At 20.6% G+C, this 16,406-nt stretch overlaps 7 protein-coding genes across 7 annotated transcripts; 2 read left to right on the top strand and 5 right to left on the bottom strand.

The window, feature by feature from the left end:
* Positions 1 to 42: 42 nt before the first annotated feature.
* Positions 43 to 810, bottom strand: PY17X_0921300 (fam-d protein; the record flags this gene model as incomplete). The annotated part of the gene is made up of 1 exon (XM_720265.1): positions 43 to 810. One exon carries the CDS (start codon positions 808 to 810, stop codon positions 43 to 45), a length of 768 nt encoding a protein of 255 aa, XP_725358.1.
* A 1,226-nt stretch (positions 811 to 2,036) lies between these two features.
* On the bottom strand, positions 2,037 to 2,840 carry PY17X_0921200 (fam-d protein; the record flags this gene model as incomplete). The annotated part of the gene is made up of 1 exon (XM_720263.1): positions 2,037 to 2,840. One exon carries the CDS (start codon positions 2,838 to 2,840, stop codon positions 2,037 to 2,039), a length of 804 nt encoding a protein of 267 aa, XP_725356.1.
* A 1,342-nt stretch (positions 2,841 to 4,182) lies between these two features.
* Positions 4,183 to 5,076, bottom strand: PY17X_0921100 (fam-d protein; the record flags this gene model as incomplete). Its single annotated transcript, XM_720262.2, has 1 exon — positions 4,183 to 5,076. One exon carries the CDS (start codon positions 5,074 to 5,076, stop codon positions 4,183 to 4,185), a length of 894 nt encoding a protein of 297 aa, XP_725355.2.
* A 1,340-nt stretch (positions 5,077 to 6,416) lies between these two features.
* On the bottom strand, positions 6,417 to 7,271 carry PY17X_0921000 (fam-d protein; the record flags this gene model as incomplete). Its single annotated transcript, XM_724990.1, has 1 exon — positions 6,417 to 7,271. The coding sequence occupies one exon, from the start codon at positions 7,269 to 7,271 to the stop codon at positions 6,417 to 6,419; it is 855 nt and encodes a 284-aa protein (XP_730083.1).
* Positions 7,272 to 8,427: 1,156 nt separating this feature from the next.
* On the bottom strand, positions 8,428 to 9,198 carry PY17X_0920900 (fam-d protein; the record flags this gene model as incomplete). The annotated part of the gene is made up of 1 exon (XM_724991.1): positions 8,428 to 9,198. The coding sequence occupies one exon, from the start codon at positions 9,196 to 9,198 to the stop codon at positions 8,428 to 8,430; it is 771 nt and encodes a 256-aa protein (XP_730084.1).
* Positions 9,199 to 11,089: 1,891 nt separating this feature from the next.
* Positions 11,090 to 12,286, top strand: PY17X_0920800 (parasitophorous vacuolar protein 1, putative; the record flags this gene model as incomplete). The annotated part of the gene is made up of 1 exon (XM_722591.2): positions 11,090 to 12,286. One exon carries the CDS (start codon positions 11,090 to 11,092, stop codon positions 12,284 to 12,286), a length of 1,197 nt encoding a protein of 398 aa, XP_727684.2.
* A 2,101-nt stretch (positions 12,287 to 14,387) lies between these two features.
* On the top strand, positions 14,388 to 16,181 carry PY17X_0920700 (26S proteasome regulatory subunit RPN7, putative; the record flags this gene model as incomplete). The annotated part of the gene is made up of 4 exons (XM_022955981.1): positions 14,388 to 14,750; positions 14,955 to 15,287; positions 15,499 to 15,930; positions 16,128 to 16,181. The coding sequence occupies 4 exons, from the start codon at positions 14,388 to 14,390 to the stop codon at positions 16,179 to 16,181; spliced, it is 1,182 nt and encodes a 393-aa protein (XP_022812184.1).
* Positions 16,182 to 16,406: the final 225 nt, after the last annotated feature.

Raw genomic sequence — 16,406 nt, 5'->3', positions numbered from 1 at the left:
TGAATTATAGGAACAATCATTAATATATTTGTGACAATAAAATTATGTCCTTAAAGGGTTAGAAACTAATTCAATAATTTCAGATTTAAGAAATTTTAAATCATAATTAGAATCTGCATTACCTTTACTTATATTTATATTGAAATAAACATTAAGACATTTGGTTAAATCTGTATAGTTTCCATCTTCTCTTACTTTAATAAAATAACCTTGAATTATTATATCTGAGTTGTGTACAAGAGTTTTAAAAATATTCTTTCCCTTCTTATTGATCTTTTCATCTTCTGGTTCTTTTTCGAATTTTATTAAGTTGTGTTTAAATTTGTGATCAAATTCATCATATATCAAAGCTTTTAAATCTTCAGCTAACTTTTTTAAATCACCACCATAATTTTTTTCAAAATCATATTTATGCATATATCGTGAAACTAAGTATTTAATATTATCCATTAAATAAGATAACAAAAAATGTGTTCCTATTTTTAATGCTTCAGTTTTTTTGTCAGAAAAATATAGTTTCAAACGTAGACTAGAATTATCTATAGATATGCCAAAGTTTGTTATAACCCAATGATAATTGCCACCTGCAAATCCGTATATTTTATGTTTTGTTTCCTCACTTAAAACACTATTAATTAAATCTAAATATTTAGTATGTTTTTTTTTATCATGTGGAAATACTGCAGTTGGTTGAGCTAGCGAAATATATGCAATTGGTTTGGGAATGTTATTATCTTCATCTTGAAATGTAGCACCTTTAACATTTATAGAAATCACTAATATGAAAAACGATAATATAATATTCATCATTTTCGTAAACAATAAAATAAGACTCCTAAAAACACTAAGTTTGATACATATATCAATCTAAAGGTTAATATTAAAAAAAATAATAATCATATCTATTCTTACAAATAACTAGTTTATTTTATTTTATAATATTAAAAAATGTTTAATGCATTTTTAGATAAGTCAAATATATTAGAAGTTATACAAATACGTTTTAATTGGGGTAATAAAAGAAACATATAACCAGGGTAACTTTCCATATTTTAATAATAATTAAAAATCAAATATTTTATTTAACAACTTAATAGTTGTATTATTAATCATAAATAAAAATAATGTATATAGCAAGGTTATCGTTTTTTTTATTTTTTATTTATTATTTTTTTTTATTTTTTATTTTTTTTTTTTTTTTTTTTTTTTTTTTTTTTTTTTTTATTTTGTTTTTTTGTATTTTTTAGAACAGAGACAACTATATACTAATTCAGAGAATATAAAATTCCTTATTTATAATTTTCATAAATTAATTGTAAAACATCGTTAAAAGGCAAATATATTCAATAATCTATATGTTATATGCTTATGATCACCTAAGGAGTATATATTAATATAATATAAATAATTATGTACATTGATATGTATTTATATATATTTTTTTTTTCTTTTTTCTTTCCCTATAATTATTATGCCGCTCTAAAAATGGCATAGACATATCAAAACCAAACAAAAAATTATAATTCAAAGAATTTGCTAATTTGAAGTATTATAGTTATGAAAATAATTTCCCACATTTAAATTACCAAAATTTTTTTAAAGGAAATTGAAAATGCATAAAATTATGTTATTTTATTATTATGTTTTTTTATATATAATACTATGACAAGACAATAATATATACATTAATATTTTTAATCTATATTGTTAATATAAAATAAAATTCGCTTGAAAACATACATATACACGTGGGGATACACATAAACATACATACACCCAAATAAGTATATATGATATGTTATGTACAACCATATTACTAAATTTGCACAGTTATAATATATGCGCTTATTTATACGAAATTTGGAAACTTTTCCAAACAAAAAATACAAAAAAAAATTTATTAAAAAAAATTTGATCAGTAAGTTCCACTGCATTTTGGAAATACACGGTGTTAAAAAATAAATTAAAAATAAATAAAAAATAAATTAAAAATATGAAATATCGGAGCAATCATTAATATATTTGTGACAATAAAATTATGGCCTTCTTAAAGGTTTAGAAACTAATTCAATAATTTCAGATTTAAGAAATTTTAAATCATAATTAGAATTTACATTGTCTTTATTTATATTTATATCGAAATACATATTAAGATTTCTGGTTAAATCTGTATAGTTTCCATCTTTTCTTACTTTAATAAAATAACCTTGAATTATTATATCTGAATTGTGTACAAGAGTTTTAAAAATTTTCTTTCCCTTCTTATTGACCTTTTCATCTTTTGTTTTTTTTTCGCGTTTTATTAAGTTGTATTTAAAATTGTGATTAAGTCTATCATATATCAAAGCTTTTAAATCTTCAGCTAACTTTTTTAAATCACCACCATAGTTTTTTTCAAAATCATATTTATCCATATATCGTGAAAATAAGTATTTAATATTATCTCTTAAATAAGATATAAAATATTTTGTTCCAAATTTTAATGCATCAATTTCTTTTTCAGAAAAATATAGTTTCAAACGAAGACTAGAATTATCTATAGATATACCAAAGTTTGTTATAACCCAATGATAATTGCCACCTTCAAATTCATATATTGTATTTTTTGATTGTTCATTTAAAACACTATTAATTAAATCTAAATATTTAGTATGTTTTTTTTTATCATATGCGAATACTACAGTTGGTTGAGCTAGCGAAATATATGCAATTGGTTGAGCTAGCGAAATATATCCAATTGGTTCAGGAATGTTATTATTTCCATCTTGAAAAGTAGTACCTTTAACATTTATAGAAATCACTAATATGAAAAACGATAATATAATATTCATCATTTTCATAAACAATAAAATAAGACTCCTAAAAATACTAAGTTTGATGCACACACCAATCTAAAGGTTCATATTAAAAAAAAAAAAAAAATTACTTTTACAATTAGTTATTTTATTTTATTTTATTTTATAATATTAAAAAAAACTTAATGCAATGATTTGTATGTAGGACGAATATATTTAATGTGTGTGAATTTGTTATATCTCTATACACATTTCACATTTTTTTTTTTAAGAACAATATATTATAATTTACACAAATATGTTTCAATTTGAATAATTAAAAAAACATATAAGCAGAATAATTTTTCCTATTTTAATATAAATTAAAAATCGATTATTTTTTTCACCAACTTAATAGTTGTATTATTAGATATTGCTATATATGAATGTGTGTAAAAATACTCTCCACACATTTTTACTGTATTGTTAATCATAAATAATAATACTGTATATATGCAAGGTTATCGTTTTTTTTTATTTTTTTATTTTTTATTTTTTATTTTTTTATTTTTTATTTTTTATTTTTTATTTTTTTTATTTTTTTTTATTTTTTAGAACAGAGCCAATTATATATTAATTCGGAGAATATAAATTTGGCTACTTATAATTTTCATAAATTAATTGTAAAATATCGTTAAAGGCAAATACATCCAATAATCTATGTGTTATATGCTTATTATCATCTAACGACCATATATTAATATAAATAATTATGTACATTGATATGTATTTATATATTTTTTTTATTTCCCTATAATTATTATGGCCCCCTAAAACTGACACAGACAAGTCAAAACCAAACATAAAATTATAATCCAAAGAATTTGAAGTATTATAGTTATGAAAATTTTCCCACATTTAAATTGGAAAATTTTTTTAAAGGAAATTGAAAATGCATAAAATTATGTTATTTTATTATTATGTGTTTTTATATATAATACTACAAGACAATAATATATATATTCATATTTTTAATCTATATTGTTAATATAAAATAAAAACCGTTTCAAAACATACACATATACATAAACATACATATACACGTGGGCATACACATAAACATAAACATACATACACCAAAATAAGTATATATGATATGTTATGTACAACCATATTACTAAATTTGCACAGTTATAATATATGCGCTTATTTATACGAATTTTGGAAACTTTTACAAACAAAAAATACAAAAAAAAATTTAATTAAAAAAAATTTGGTCAGTGAGTTCCACTGTATTTTGGAAACACAATGTTAAAAAATAAATTAAAAATAAATAATAAATTAAAAATAAATAATAAATTAAAAATATTAATTATCGGAGCAATTATTAATATATTTGATAATAAAATTATGCCTTTCTTAAAGGTTTAGGGTCTAATTCAAAAATTTCAGATTTAGAATCTAACTCAAAAAATTCAGATTTAGAATCTAATTCAAAAAATTCAGATTTAGAATCTAATTCAAAATGTTCAGATTTAGGACATAACTCAGCAATTTCAGATTTAGGAAATTCAAAATTATAAGTAACATTTGATTTATATTTATTTATAGCGATATTAAAATAAAAACTAAAATCATTTTTTATATAAATGGGGTTTTTATATTTCATTATTTTAATACAATAACCTTGAATCTTTATAGATGAATTTTGTAAAAGCAGTTCAGAAACTTCATTTGACATTTCTTTAAGCTTTATATCTGGTGGCATTTTTTTGAATCTTATAAGGTTGTTTATAAATTCGTAGATAAATCTATTAGATGTCGGAGGTTTTAAATCTTCAGCTAAGTTTATTAAATCGGTAGCATAATTTTTTTCAAAATCATATTTATATATATATCGTGAAATTAAAAATTTAATCCTCTCCTCTATATAAGATATAAAATGTCTTGTTCCTAATTTGAATGCTTCAATTTTGTTTTCAGAAAAAAAATGTTTCAAAAGCAGACTAGAATTATCTATGGATATATTAATGTCTATTATAATCCAATGATAATTGCCACCTGCAAATTTATATTTTTTATTTGTTGATTGCTCACTTAAAATACTATTAATTAAGTCTAAATATTTAATATGTTTTTTTTTATCATATGCGAATACTGCAGTTGGTTTAGCTAGCGAAATATATGCAATTGGTTCTGGAATGTTATGATTTGCGTCTCTAAAACTTGCACCTTTAACATTTCCAGAAATTACTAATATGAAAAATGATAATATAATATTCATTATTTTCATATACACCATAATAAGACTCCTAAAAGCACTAAGTTCGATGCATATATCAATCTAAAGCTTCATATTAAAAAAAAATAATCATATTTATTCTTACAAATGAGTAGTTTATTTTATAATATTAAAAAATACTTAATGTATTTTTACATAAGGCAAATATATTAGAAGTTATGCAAACACATTTCAATTGGGGTAATAAAAGAAACATATAAGCAGAATAATTTTCCACATTTTAATATCAATTAAAAATCAATTATTTTATTTAACAATTTAATAGTTGTACTATTAGATAATAAATGAAAATATAATATATATGTAAAGTTATTACATTTTGTGTTTATTTTTACACTAATTTTATTAAGAATAATTAAATATATACTATATGGCATTAGAATCAAAAGTGAATTTATATTTTCCATAAATTAATTATAAAATAAAATTAAAATGGAGAAAATTAATTTTTATTTTCCATAAATTGTAAAATAAAATTAATATGGAAATACACCCAACAATCTATATGTTATATCTACATTATCATCTAACGAGCATATATTAATATAATATAAATAATTATGCACATTGATATGTATTTATATATTTTTTTTTATTTCTCTATAATTATTATGCCGCTCTCAAACTGGTACAGAAATGTCAAAATGAAACATAAAATTATAATTCAAAGAATTTGATAATTTGAAGTACTATAGTTATGAAAATTTTCCCACATTTAAATTGGAAAATTTTTTTAAAGGAAATTGAAAATGCATAAAATTATGTTATTTTATTATTATGTGTTTTTATATATAATACTACAAGACAATAATATATATATTCATATTTTTAATCTATATTGTTAATATAAAATAAAAACTGTTTCAAAACATACACAAAAATAAAAATAAAAATAAAAATTAAAATTAAAATAAACATAAAAATAAACATAAAAATAAACATAAAAATAAACATAAAAATAAAATTAAATATAAACATGAACATAAACATAAAAATAAAATTAAATATAAACATGAACATAAACATAAAAATAAAATTAAATATAAACATGAACATAAACATAAGTATACATACATAAAAATAAGTATATATGATATGATATGTACAACCATATTACTAAATTTGCACAGTTATAATATATGCGCTTATTTATGAAAATTTTGGAAACTTTTACAAACAAAAAATACAAAAAAAAATTAATTAAAAAAAAAATATATCAGTAGGGTTCCACTGTATTTTGGAAATACACGATTTTAAAAAATAAATTAAAAGTATTAATTAGCGGAGCAATCATTAATATATTTGGCAATAAAATTATGGCCTTCTTAAATGTTTAGGGCCTAATTCAAAAAATTCAGATTAGGGTTTAGTTCAAACATTTCAGATTTAGGGTCTAATTCAGAAATTTCAGATTTTGGACATAATTCAGAAATTTCAGATTTGGGAAATAATTCTGAAATGTCAAATTTCGGAAATTCAAAATTATAAATAACATTTGGTTTATATTTACTTAAATCTATATTAAAATAAAAACTAAAATCTTTTTTTAAATAAATCGGGTTTTTATATTTCATTATTTTAATACAATGACCTTGAATCATCATAGCTGAATTTTGTAAAAGCAGTTCAGAAACTTCATTTGACATTTCTTTAAGCTTTATATCTGGTGGCATTTTTTTGAATCTTATAAGGTTGTTTATAAATTCGTAGATAAATCTATTAGATGTCGGAGGTTTTAAATCTTCAGCTAAGTTTATTAAATCGGTAGCATAATTTTTTTCAAAATCATATTTATATATATATCGTGAAATTAAAAATTTAATCCTTTCCTTTATATAAGATATAAAATGTCTTGTTCCTATTTTTAATGCTTCAATTTTGTTTTCAAAAAAAAATCGTTTCAAAAGCATATTAGAATTATCTATATATATATCAAAGTTTGTTATAATCCAATGATAATTGCCACCTTCAAATTCATATATTGTATTTTTTGATTGTTCATTTAAAACACTATTAATTAAATCTAAATAATGAATATGTTCTTGTTTATCATGTGCGAATATTGCAGTTGGTTTAGCTAGCGAAATATATGCAATTGTGCGATTGGCATTATTTCCATCTTGAAAACTTGCACTTTTAACATTTCCAGAAATCACTAATATGAAAAATGATAATATAATATTCATTATTTTCATAAACAACAAAATAAGACTCCTAAAAATATTAAGTTTGGATGCATATACCAATCTAAAGTTTCATATTAAAAAAAAAAATAATCATATTTATTCTTACAAATGAGTAGTTTATTTTATAATATTAAAAAATATTTAATACATTTTTACATAAAGCAAACATATTAGAAGTTATACAAACACATTTCAATTGGGGTAATAAAAGAAACATATAAGCAAAGTAATTTTCCACATTTTAATATCAATTAAAAATCAATTATTTTATTTAACAATTTAATAGTTGTATTATTAATCATAAATAAAAATATAATATATATGTAAAGTTATTACATTTTGTATTTATTTTTACACTAATTTGATTATGGGTAATTAAAATATATTATATGGCATTATCATGAAAAATTAATTTTTATTTTCCATAAATTAGTTATAAGATAAAATTAAAATGGAGAAAATTGAATTTATATTTTCCATAAATTGTAAAATTAAATTAAAATGGAATTACACCCACCAATCTATATGTTATATCCATATTATCATCTAATGACCATATATTAATATAATATAATATAATATAAATAATTATGCACATTGACATCGATTTGTGCATTTTTTTTTCTTTCCTTATGGTTATTATGATACTCTCAAACTGGTACATAAATGTCAAAATGAAATATAAAATTAAAATTCAAAGAATTTAAAGTAATATAGTTATTAAAATAAATTTCCCACATTTAGATTGGCAAAATTTGCCTTAAAGGAAATTTAAAATGCACAAAATTATGTTATTTATTAATATATTTATATATATATAATACTATGCAAAAACATAAATATATATTATATATATATATATTAATATATTTCATTGTATATTATCATATAAAGTAAAAAACTTTGGAAAATATACACTTGGATATACCAAAATAATTATATGCACAACCATATTACTAAATTTGCACATTATAATATATGCGCTTATTTATTTATTTATGTGAATTATAAAAACTTTTCCAAATACAAAATACAAAATAAATTTTAATTAAAAAAAAATATATAACAGTAGGGTTCCATTGTATTTTGAAAAAACCCAATGTTAAAAATTTAATTAAAAATGTTAATTATTGGAAAAAGCATTAATACATTTGTGATAATCAAATTATGATTTTCTTAAAGATTTAGCATCTGCTTCAACAATTTCATATTCTGGAAATTTAAAATCGTAAGTAGCACGTGATTGATAGTTACTTAAAGCGATAGTAAAATAAAGGCTAGATTCTTTGCTTAAATAAATTTGATCTTCATCTTTTATTGTTTTAATGATATAACCTTGAAGCCTTATAGCTGAACATTGCACAAGGATTTTAAAAATATCACGTGATCTTTTTTTGAGTTTTTCATCTTCTGGTTCTTTTTTGATTTTTATATGATTATGTTTTAACTCGTAATTAAACCTATCATATATCAACGATTTTAAATCATCAACTAAGATCGTTAAATCGGTAGCATAATTTGTTTCAAAATCATATTTATACATATATCGTGACATTAAATATCGAAATCTATCCTTTAAATAAGATATAAAATATTTTGTTCCTAATTTTAATGCTTCAAGTTTTTTTTTAGAAAAATAATGTCCTATACCATAACTAGAGTTATCTAAGGATATATCAAACCCTGTTATAACCAAATGGTAATTTCCACCTTCATATGCATATTTTGTATTTTTTGATTGATCACAAAAAGTATCATTAATTGCATTTAAATATTTATTATGGCCTTTATTATCATATATAAGCATTGCATTTGGTTGGGATACCGACTCATATGCAATTGGTTTGGGAATGTTATTATTTTCATCTTGAAATGTAGCACCTTTAACATTTACAGAAATTAGTAATATAAAAAACGATAATATAATATTCATCATTTTCGCAAACAATAAAATAAAATTCTTAAAAATACTGAATTTGATGCACACACAAATCTAAAGGTTCAAATTAAAAAAAAATAATATTTATTTTACAAATAATTAGTTTATTTTAGTTTATTTTTTTTATTTTATTTTATTTATTTATTTTATTTATTTTTTTTTATTTTTTAGAACAAAGCCAATTATATATTAATTCGGAGAATATGAAATTTGTTACTTATAATTTCCATAAATTAAATAAAAGTGCATTAAAAAGAGATAAACTAACCACTTTTGCTTATCATCTTATTATATATACGCTAAAAAAATAATTAATGCCCCCCCAAAAAAAAAAAAATATCTTTCTTTTTTCTTTTTTTTACTTTCAAGAATATCTTTTATATTATTTTGATAATAAAATGAAAAATATTATGTATGGGCATAAATTATGTATTTATGGTTACAAAATTAGAATCTTTGATAATTACATTAGTTGGTATGATTAATCAAGTTAAATTTCAAAATTTATATAATATTTACACATTTATCTATAATTGAAAAGAGGAATAAATAAAATCTTTTGATAAATTTCAATATTTAAAACAGAAAATTATGTAAGCTTTTTCCATTATTTTTTATTCATAATATATATATAATTGAACTTTTACCAATCTCTTTAATTAACCTAATAAATTTTCCAGATACATCATTTATGCCCGTATCAAAACTTTTATATAATAAAATCATAAATACATTTATCATATTAAAAAAATTTACTTATTTCTATAGTTACAAATAATGATTAAAAATTGAATACATATTTATTTTATGATATAACGTTTTTTAGTGTGTTTGATATGATTTTTTATATTGAGCCACTATAATAGTATAACTTAAATATTTTTAGAGACTATCAATAAAAATTATAATAATGGGACAGTTTTAATAATAAACTAAAAAAACTAGTAAAAATAATTTATGTGTAATGGACATAAATCTCAATTTTATAAAAAGTATAAAGTAATAATTATTTATATTTCAATTATATAATTTTTTTTTATATAAACACATTGATATTAAAATGTGAAAATATATTAAGATATTTTTTGTATGAGTAATTTTATTTATATTTCTAAATATTGAAAAAAAAAAATATAGGATATAAGATTCTTCATATATTTATAGGTATTATTAATGCATGGATGAAAAAACGAATTTGCATGCATAATTATCACATTTTGTTTGTTTATTTTTACAATAATTTTATTGGGGATATCTTAATATATATTATAGGGCATTAGGATGAAAAATGAATTTTTATTTTTCATAAATTAATTGTAAAACAAGATTAAAAGCTAATTACGCCCGATAATATATATGTTATGCCCCTATTCTAATTTTAAGACTATATATTAATATAATATAATATAAATAATTATGTACATTGATATATATATATAATTAAATACTATATTAGGACTGGCATTTTTTAAATATATTATTAGGCTAACATTGTACTCATTTTAGGTGCATTCAAAATAATGCTGCTTATTTATAAATGCCAATTATATTACAATAGTAATAATAATAATAGTAATAATATTATACTATATTAAAAAAAACACAAGCCATATATCATTTTATTTTTATAAACATGCATTTATATTAAATTTAATAATTTATAGCGATTAGCACTTGACAAAAATAAAACAAATAAAATATAATTTAATAATTAAAAATAAATCAAATAAAAAATATTTAAAAAAAAACTTAATTTTATCTAAAATTATAATTATTATATAAAAATTTTTTTTTTTTAAATTTTTTATAAGAATATATATTACATATATATATAAACAAATTAAACATAATTCTATTTTTATTTTATTTTCTATATAATTATTTAAAAATGATGATTAAGGTGGCATTAGCAATTTTCTTATCCCTTATCCCTGCATATGCTATTAAAGCTAAGGCGGGAAATGAATTAATTGACATTCCAGATGAAATCAGTCATATGACTGCTATGTATTCTTCAGGAGCAAGCAATGATAGCTATATAGATGCAGTTAATGCAGTTTTAGAAAAACCAGAAGATAATTATAAATTTTCGATTACAAATGATGTACACAAATGCTATTTTAGTAAAATGGATATTGAAATTAATGATGAACATAAAGAAATTCACAAATTATTTCGTGAAGAAAATAAATCAATAATAGAAGATGCTATAAGGGATTACAAATTATTTTTAATGCTAGATTTAGAAAAAAATGCTAAAAAAAAAATCGATTTAACAAAATTACCAGAACATTTTCAAGATTTAGGAATAGACTATTTGACTACAATAAGGCCTGCATTTTTCCATAAATATATTAATGATGGAAATGAAAATCCAATGAATGAAGGATTAGAAATAAGTTATGATAAAAATGAACTTGATTCAATAAATGAAAATAATGAAAATTCAGATTTATCAAAATCGAATAATAATAATGATAATAATAATGATAATAATGATAATGATGAATCTACTGATGATAAACAAAAAAGAAACATTGTTATATCATCACAACAAATTGTAATGCATAATAGAAATACAAATGATGAAGTTGATGAATTACAAAATGAAGAATATTATAATAATATGAATAAAGAAAAAGCTTTAGATATATTAATGAAAAATACAAGTTTACACATGGAAGGAATATGTATTACATTAAAAAATAATGAAAATAAATATGTTGGTCAATGTAAAGCTAAAATGAATAAACATTTTAGTTCAATTGCTTGTGAATCTTATGAAAATAGTTATTTAAGAAGAAATCACCAAAAAAAAGAATTATCTTCAGGCATGATGAATGAAGAATTAAATAATAGAATGTCAGAAATGATGAAATTTTTTGAAAACCCAGAGGAAGCTGCTGGTATGTTATTATCTGCTTTAAGTAAACCCGGATTTATGGAATCAATAAATGCTTTAGATATAGCATCTCATTTTAATTTTGACCAACCACATGAAGATATGAATCCAGAAGATTTATTCAATTTAGATAATAACCCAAGTGATGACACTGATAAAGATCAAACAAATTTAGATAATTAAATAATAACTTTGTATATTTCTTCGTATGTGCATTAGTATATAAATTAATGAATCCTGAACAAAATATATGCGTTACATTTTTACATGTTTCTAGTGCAGATATATATAATACGTAGTTAATATATGTCCGTGTTTTTTTTTTTGATGTTATTCATATTTTTAATGATATTTCATAGAAGGAAGTGATTACGTAATATATATTTTTTTATGAATAATAATAATTTTTTTATTTTAGTGATTTTTTGAAATTTTTATTCTTGAATGTAAAAATATATATGCATATATGTTTAGTTCGATTTTATCATATATATTATATATTATATAAATATATGTGTATATCTCTTAAAATACTCTTTTAATTTTTTTTTATTATAATAATTAACTTATATATGTATTATAATATTCTTTACCAAATTAATAATCTTGATTCTTTTCCAAGAATCACCAAAAAAAAGAATTTATGCTAAATATAAAAATATCAATTTTATCAATCGTTTTTCCAAAATCAGGATCAATATGAAAAAACAAATACAAAATTATGACATCTAAATGGTGAATAAATTTTATATTTAACCATTTTTTTACAATCCTATATAAATGATACAATAAATATAACTTTTACATATTACCCATTCAGAAAAAATAATTTTGATTTTACTATAATAAAGTTCGATATAATATCAGACAAAATTTTTAATGAATTTGAAAAGGTTTTTTATTAAGAAAATAAAAATGTATTATTATTATTATTATCTACAAAATATTTGACAGAGTTAATTAAAATAATTACTTTAGGAATTAAAAACAATCTGAATACATATATTATAGAAAATAATTATTAAAATGATGTAAAACCATTTTTTAATATTATAAAAAAGTTTATGACTTTTCCCTTCTATGTGTCAGATAATTATCTAATCTATATCCAAATTTATCTGAAGAAAATAAATGACAACTCTATTGTTTAGAATTATAGTAATACTTAAGAATCATATGTAATTAATCTATATTATATATCAACTAAATATATTATTGTTTTATCTAATAGTTGGTATTAATTTTTTTTTTTTTTTTTTAATATGTGCTAGCGCATTACATGGTATATTATAAGGATTGAAAAATAAAATAAAATAAAATAATGCGTTCCTTTGGTGTTATATATACACACCTATTGAATAGTTTAGAGTCTTTTCTTTAAGAAATATATTTCCCTAAATTTTTTTTGTGTATCCTCTAAAATGACATGTACTTATATTAAGGTTCGAACACTCTTATAATAAAAGACGAACAAATTCATGTATATTTTAAATAATGAGGAAATATGATACATCTTTTAAACGGGAAACAGATTGAAAACGTTAGAAATAGAATGGATAAACATACAAACATGTGTACTATATACATGAGGTTGTTTAAATAACAATGTGTAGGCTTATATCCTCATAAAAAATATAAATAGAAAATTATATAAAATTAAGAAATTTACAATAAAAAAATATAACTATACATGTAGATAAAAATATATATTTTTGAAATTATATTTAACTCTAAAGTTTATAAACTATAAAAAATCATATATATAAATATTTTGTAAAAAAAAATTAAAATTTATATTTCCTTTTTTTAATCAATATAACAAATTGAGATATGTACATGTTTCATTATGTGTATTTTTAAGTTTATATACATTACATATATAGTGTATAAAATATTTGTTAATATATTTCATTTATACTTTATGAGAGTTGGCGTAAAGTTTATCCATAAACATGCGGCACAAATAATGAAGCCAGGATTTCATATAAGCACTGGTATTTTAAAAAAAAAAAAAAAAAAAAATTAAAAAAAAATTAAAAAAAAATACGGAAAAAAAAACATGGAAAAAAAGATGGAAATATATAAATAATAATAAAATTATATAAGTATGATGAAAAAAGGAAAAGTCAACTAAAAGCGAACAGAAAATTAATAAGCCTAATCTTTGCTTACCTTATATATATATACATACTATACATAAATTAATTTTTTAAATATCTTATTACATAGTAACACTAAAGTGAGGTTATAAAATAAACACACTATCACACAAAAATAATACAAGATGGAAGAATATAAAGAAGATAATAGCGAAGAATGTAAACAAAAATACCCAAATTTTTATTTGGCAGATTTGTTTTATACTTTACAATTATCAAATTTATCATTAAGTGAAAGAAATGAAGCATTACTTAAATTATTTGAGGAGATAAAGAAAAATAACATGTATCCATATTATAGCTATGTATGTGGAGAATTAAATTTAGATATGGATCAAGAAATGTATGACACTTTAAAACATAAAGCAGATGAAGAAATGAAAGAAATCGAAAACAAAATCCAAGAGGCATCTGAAAATTTTGATTATGTTGATACAAAAAATGATATGTTACTTAAAGCAAATTTTTATTGCAAAATAGGAGATAAGGTGAGAATATTTTCATTTAAAAATCAAATAAATCTATGAATCCATTTTTCAACATTTATTATATGTGTATCTAATGATCATATTATTTTACTATAATCTATGCATAATTTAGTGTTAATATGAATTTACAAATTATTTCATATAATCCCCCTATTTATAAAAACTAAAGAAATGCACATACTGTTTTATTTATACATTTTCAAGGAAAACTCTATTAAGGAATATGAAGAGGTATACGAAAAAGGGATAGGTATTGGTGTAAAATTGGATATTTTACTTACAATTATAAGAATAAGCATTTTTTTTAATGATATAAATAGTACAAAGAAATATTTGGAGAAAGCGCGAGCCCAGATGGAAAAGGGAGGAGATTGGGAAAGAAAAAATAAACTTAAAATTTATGAAGCACTAAATTATATTATGATTCGAAAATTTCCAGAAGCTTCCAAAATATTAATAGATGCAGCATCTACATTTACGGCGACTGAAATAATATCCTACGAGTCAATTATATTCTACGTTATTATTTTGGGAATAGTAATATCTATAAAAAAATGAAAAAAATGAAAAAAAAAATGCATACATGACACGTATAACGCTTCGTTCTGAAGATGTTTATGTGAATCCCCTATTTTTGAATGAATTATATGTTCGGTTTATAAGCTACATATGTATTGTGATACAAATTATTGTAAAATGGTTAAAATATATTACCATTTTTTTTATTCTTTTATATACTTCTACGTAGATGACTGAAGAAAGAACCGTTTTAGATAAAAATATATTAAACAGTTCTGTTATTTTACAAGTTACAAGTTCTGATGAAGATTTATACAATTATATTTATTCATTTTATCATTGCGATTATCGTACATTTATGGAAAAAACAATAAAAATAGCATTAAGAGTTAAGAAAGATAGATATTTAGGACGCCATTATAGATATTTTATTAGAAATACAAGAGTTAGAGCATATAAACAATTTTTAGAACCTTTTAAAAGTGTTACTCTTAAAAATATGGCATATGCTTTTGGAGTAAGTGAAGATTTTATCGAAAAAGAAATTTCATCTTTTATTGCAAATGGAAAATTAAATTGTAAAATCGACAAAGTTAATGATTCTATTGAGAGCAACCAACCAAATGAAAGAAATACGGTCTATCAAGATACAATAAAAAAGGTTACTTCACCCTTTGACACTATAAATATATATATATATATATGTGCATGTGCATATTTTATACTTTGTGCTAATATGTCTGCACCGCCAATACGTTTCTACACCCCTTTATCTTGTTATTTATATGCAACACTCACACAACCGATTCTAAATTTATTTACCTATTACTACCAAATTAATTTTCTATTTTTTTATAGGGGGATATTTTACTAAACAGAATACAAAAATTATCAAGAGTAATTGACATGTAATTTTTTTTAAATAATTTATATGGGGGGAACGGTTCTTTGGTATTACACATTTTCCCGTTTCGACTCTTTTCATTCTTTATTTTTTCATTGTTTCATTTTTTTTTTTTTTTGATAAAGCAATGTTTATATATTAACATAAATCCTATGAAGGTATACAAATCTTCAATTCATAATGCACATATGTGTACATGATTTAAATGTTGCTAACTTTTAGCTCATTTTTTT

The sequence above is a fragment of the Plasmodium yoelii genome (assembly GCF_900002385.2).
Source record: "Plasmodium yoelii strain 17X genome assembly, chromosome: 9".
Taxonomy (NCBI): Eukaryota; Apicomplexa; class Aconoidasida; order Haemosporida; family Plasmodiidae; genus Plasmodium; species Plasmodium yoelii.
The sequence above is the reverse complement of the archived record's forward strand: the minus strand, read 5'-3'. Positions and strand labels throughout refer to the sequence as shown.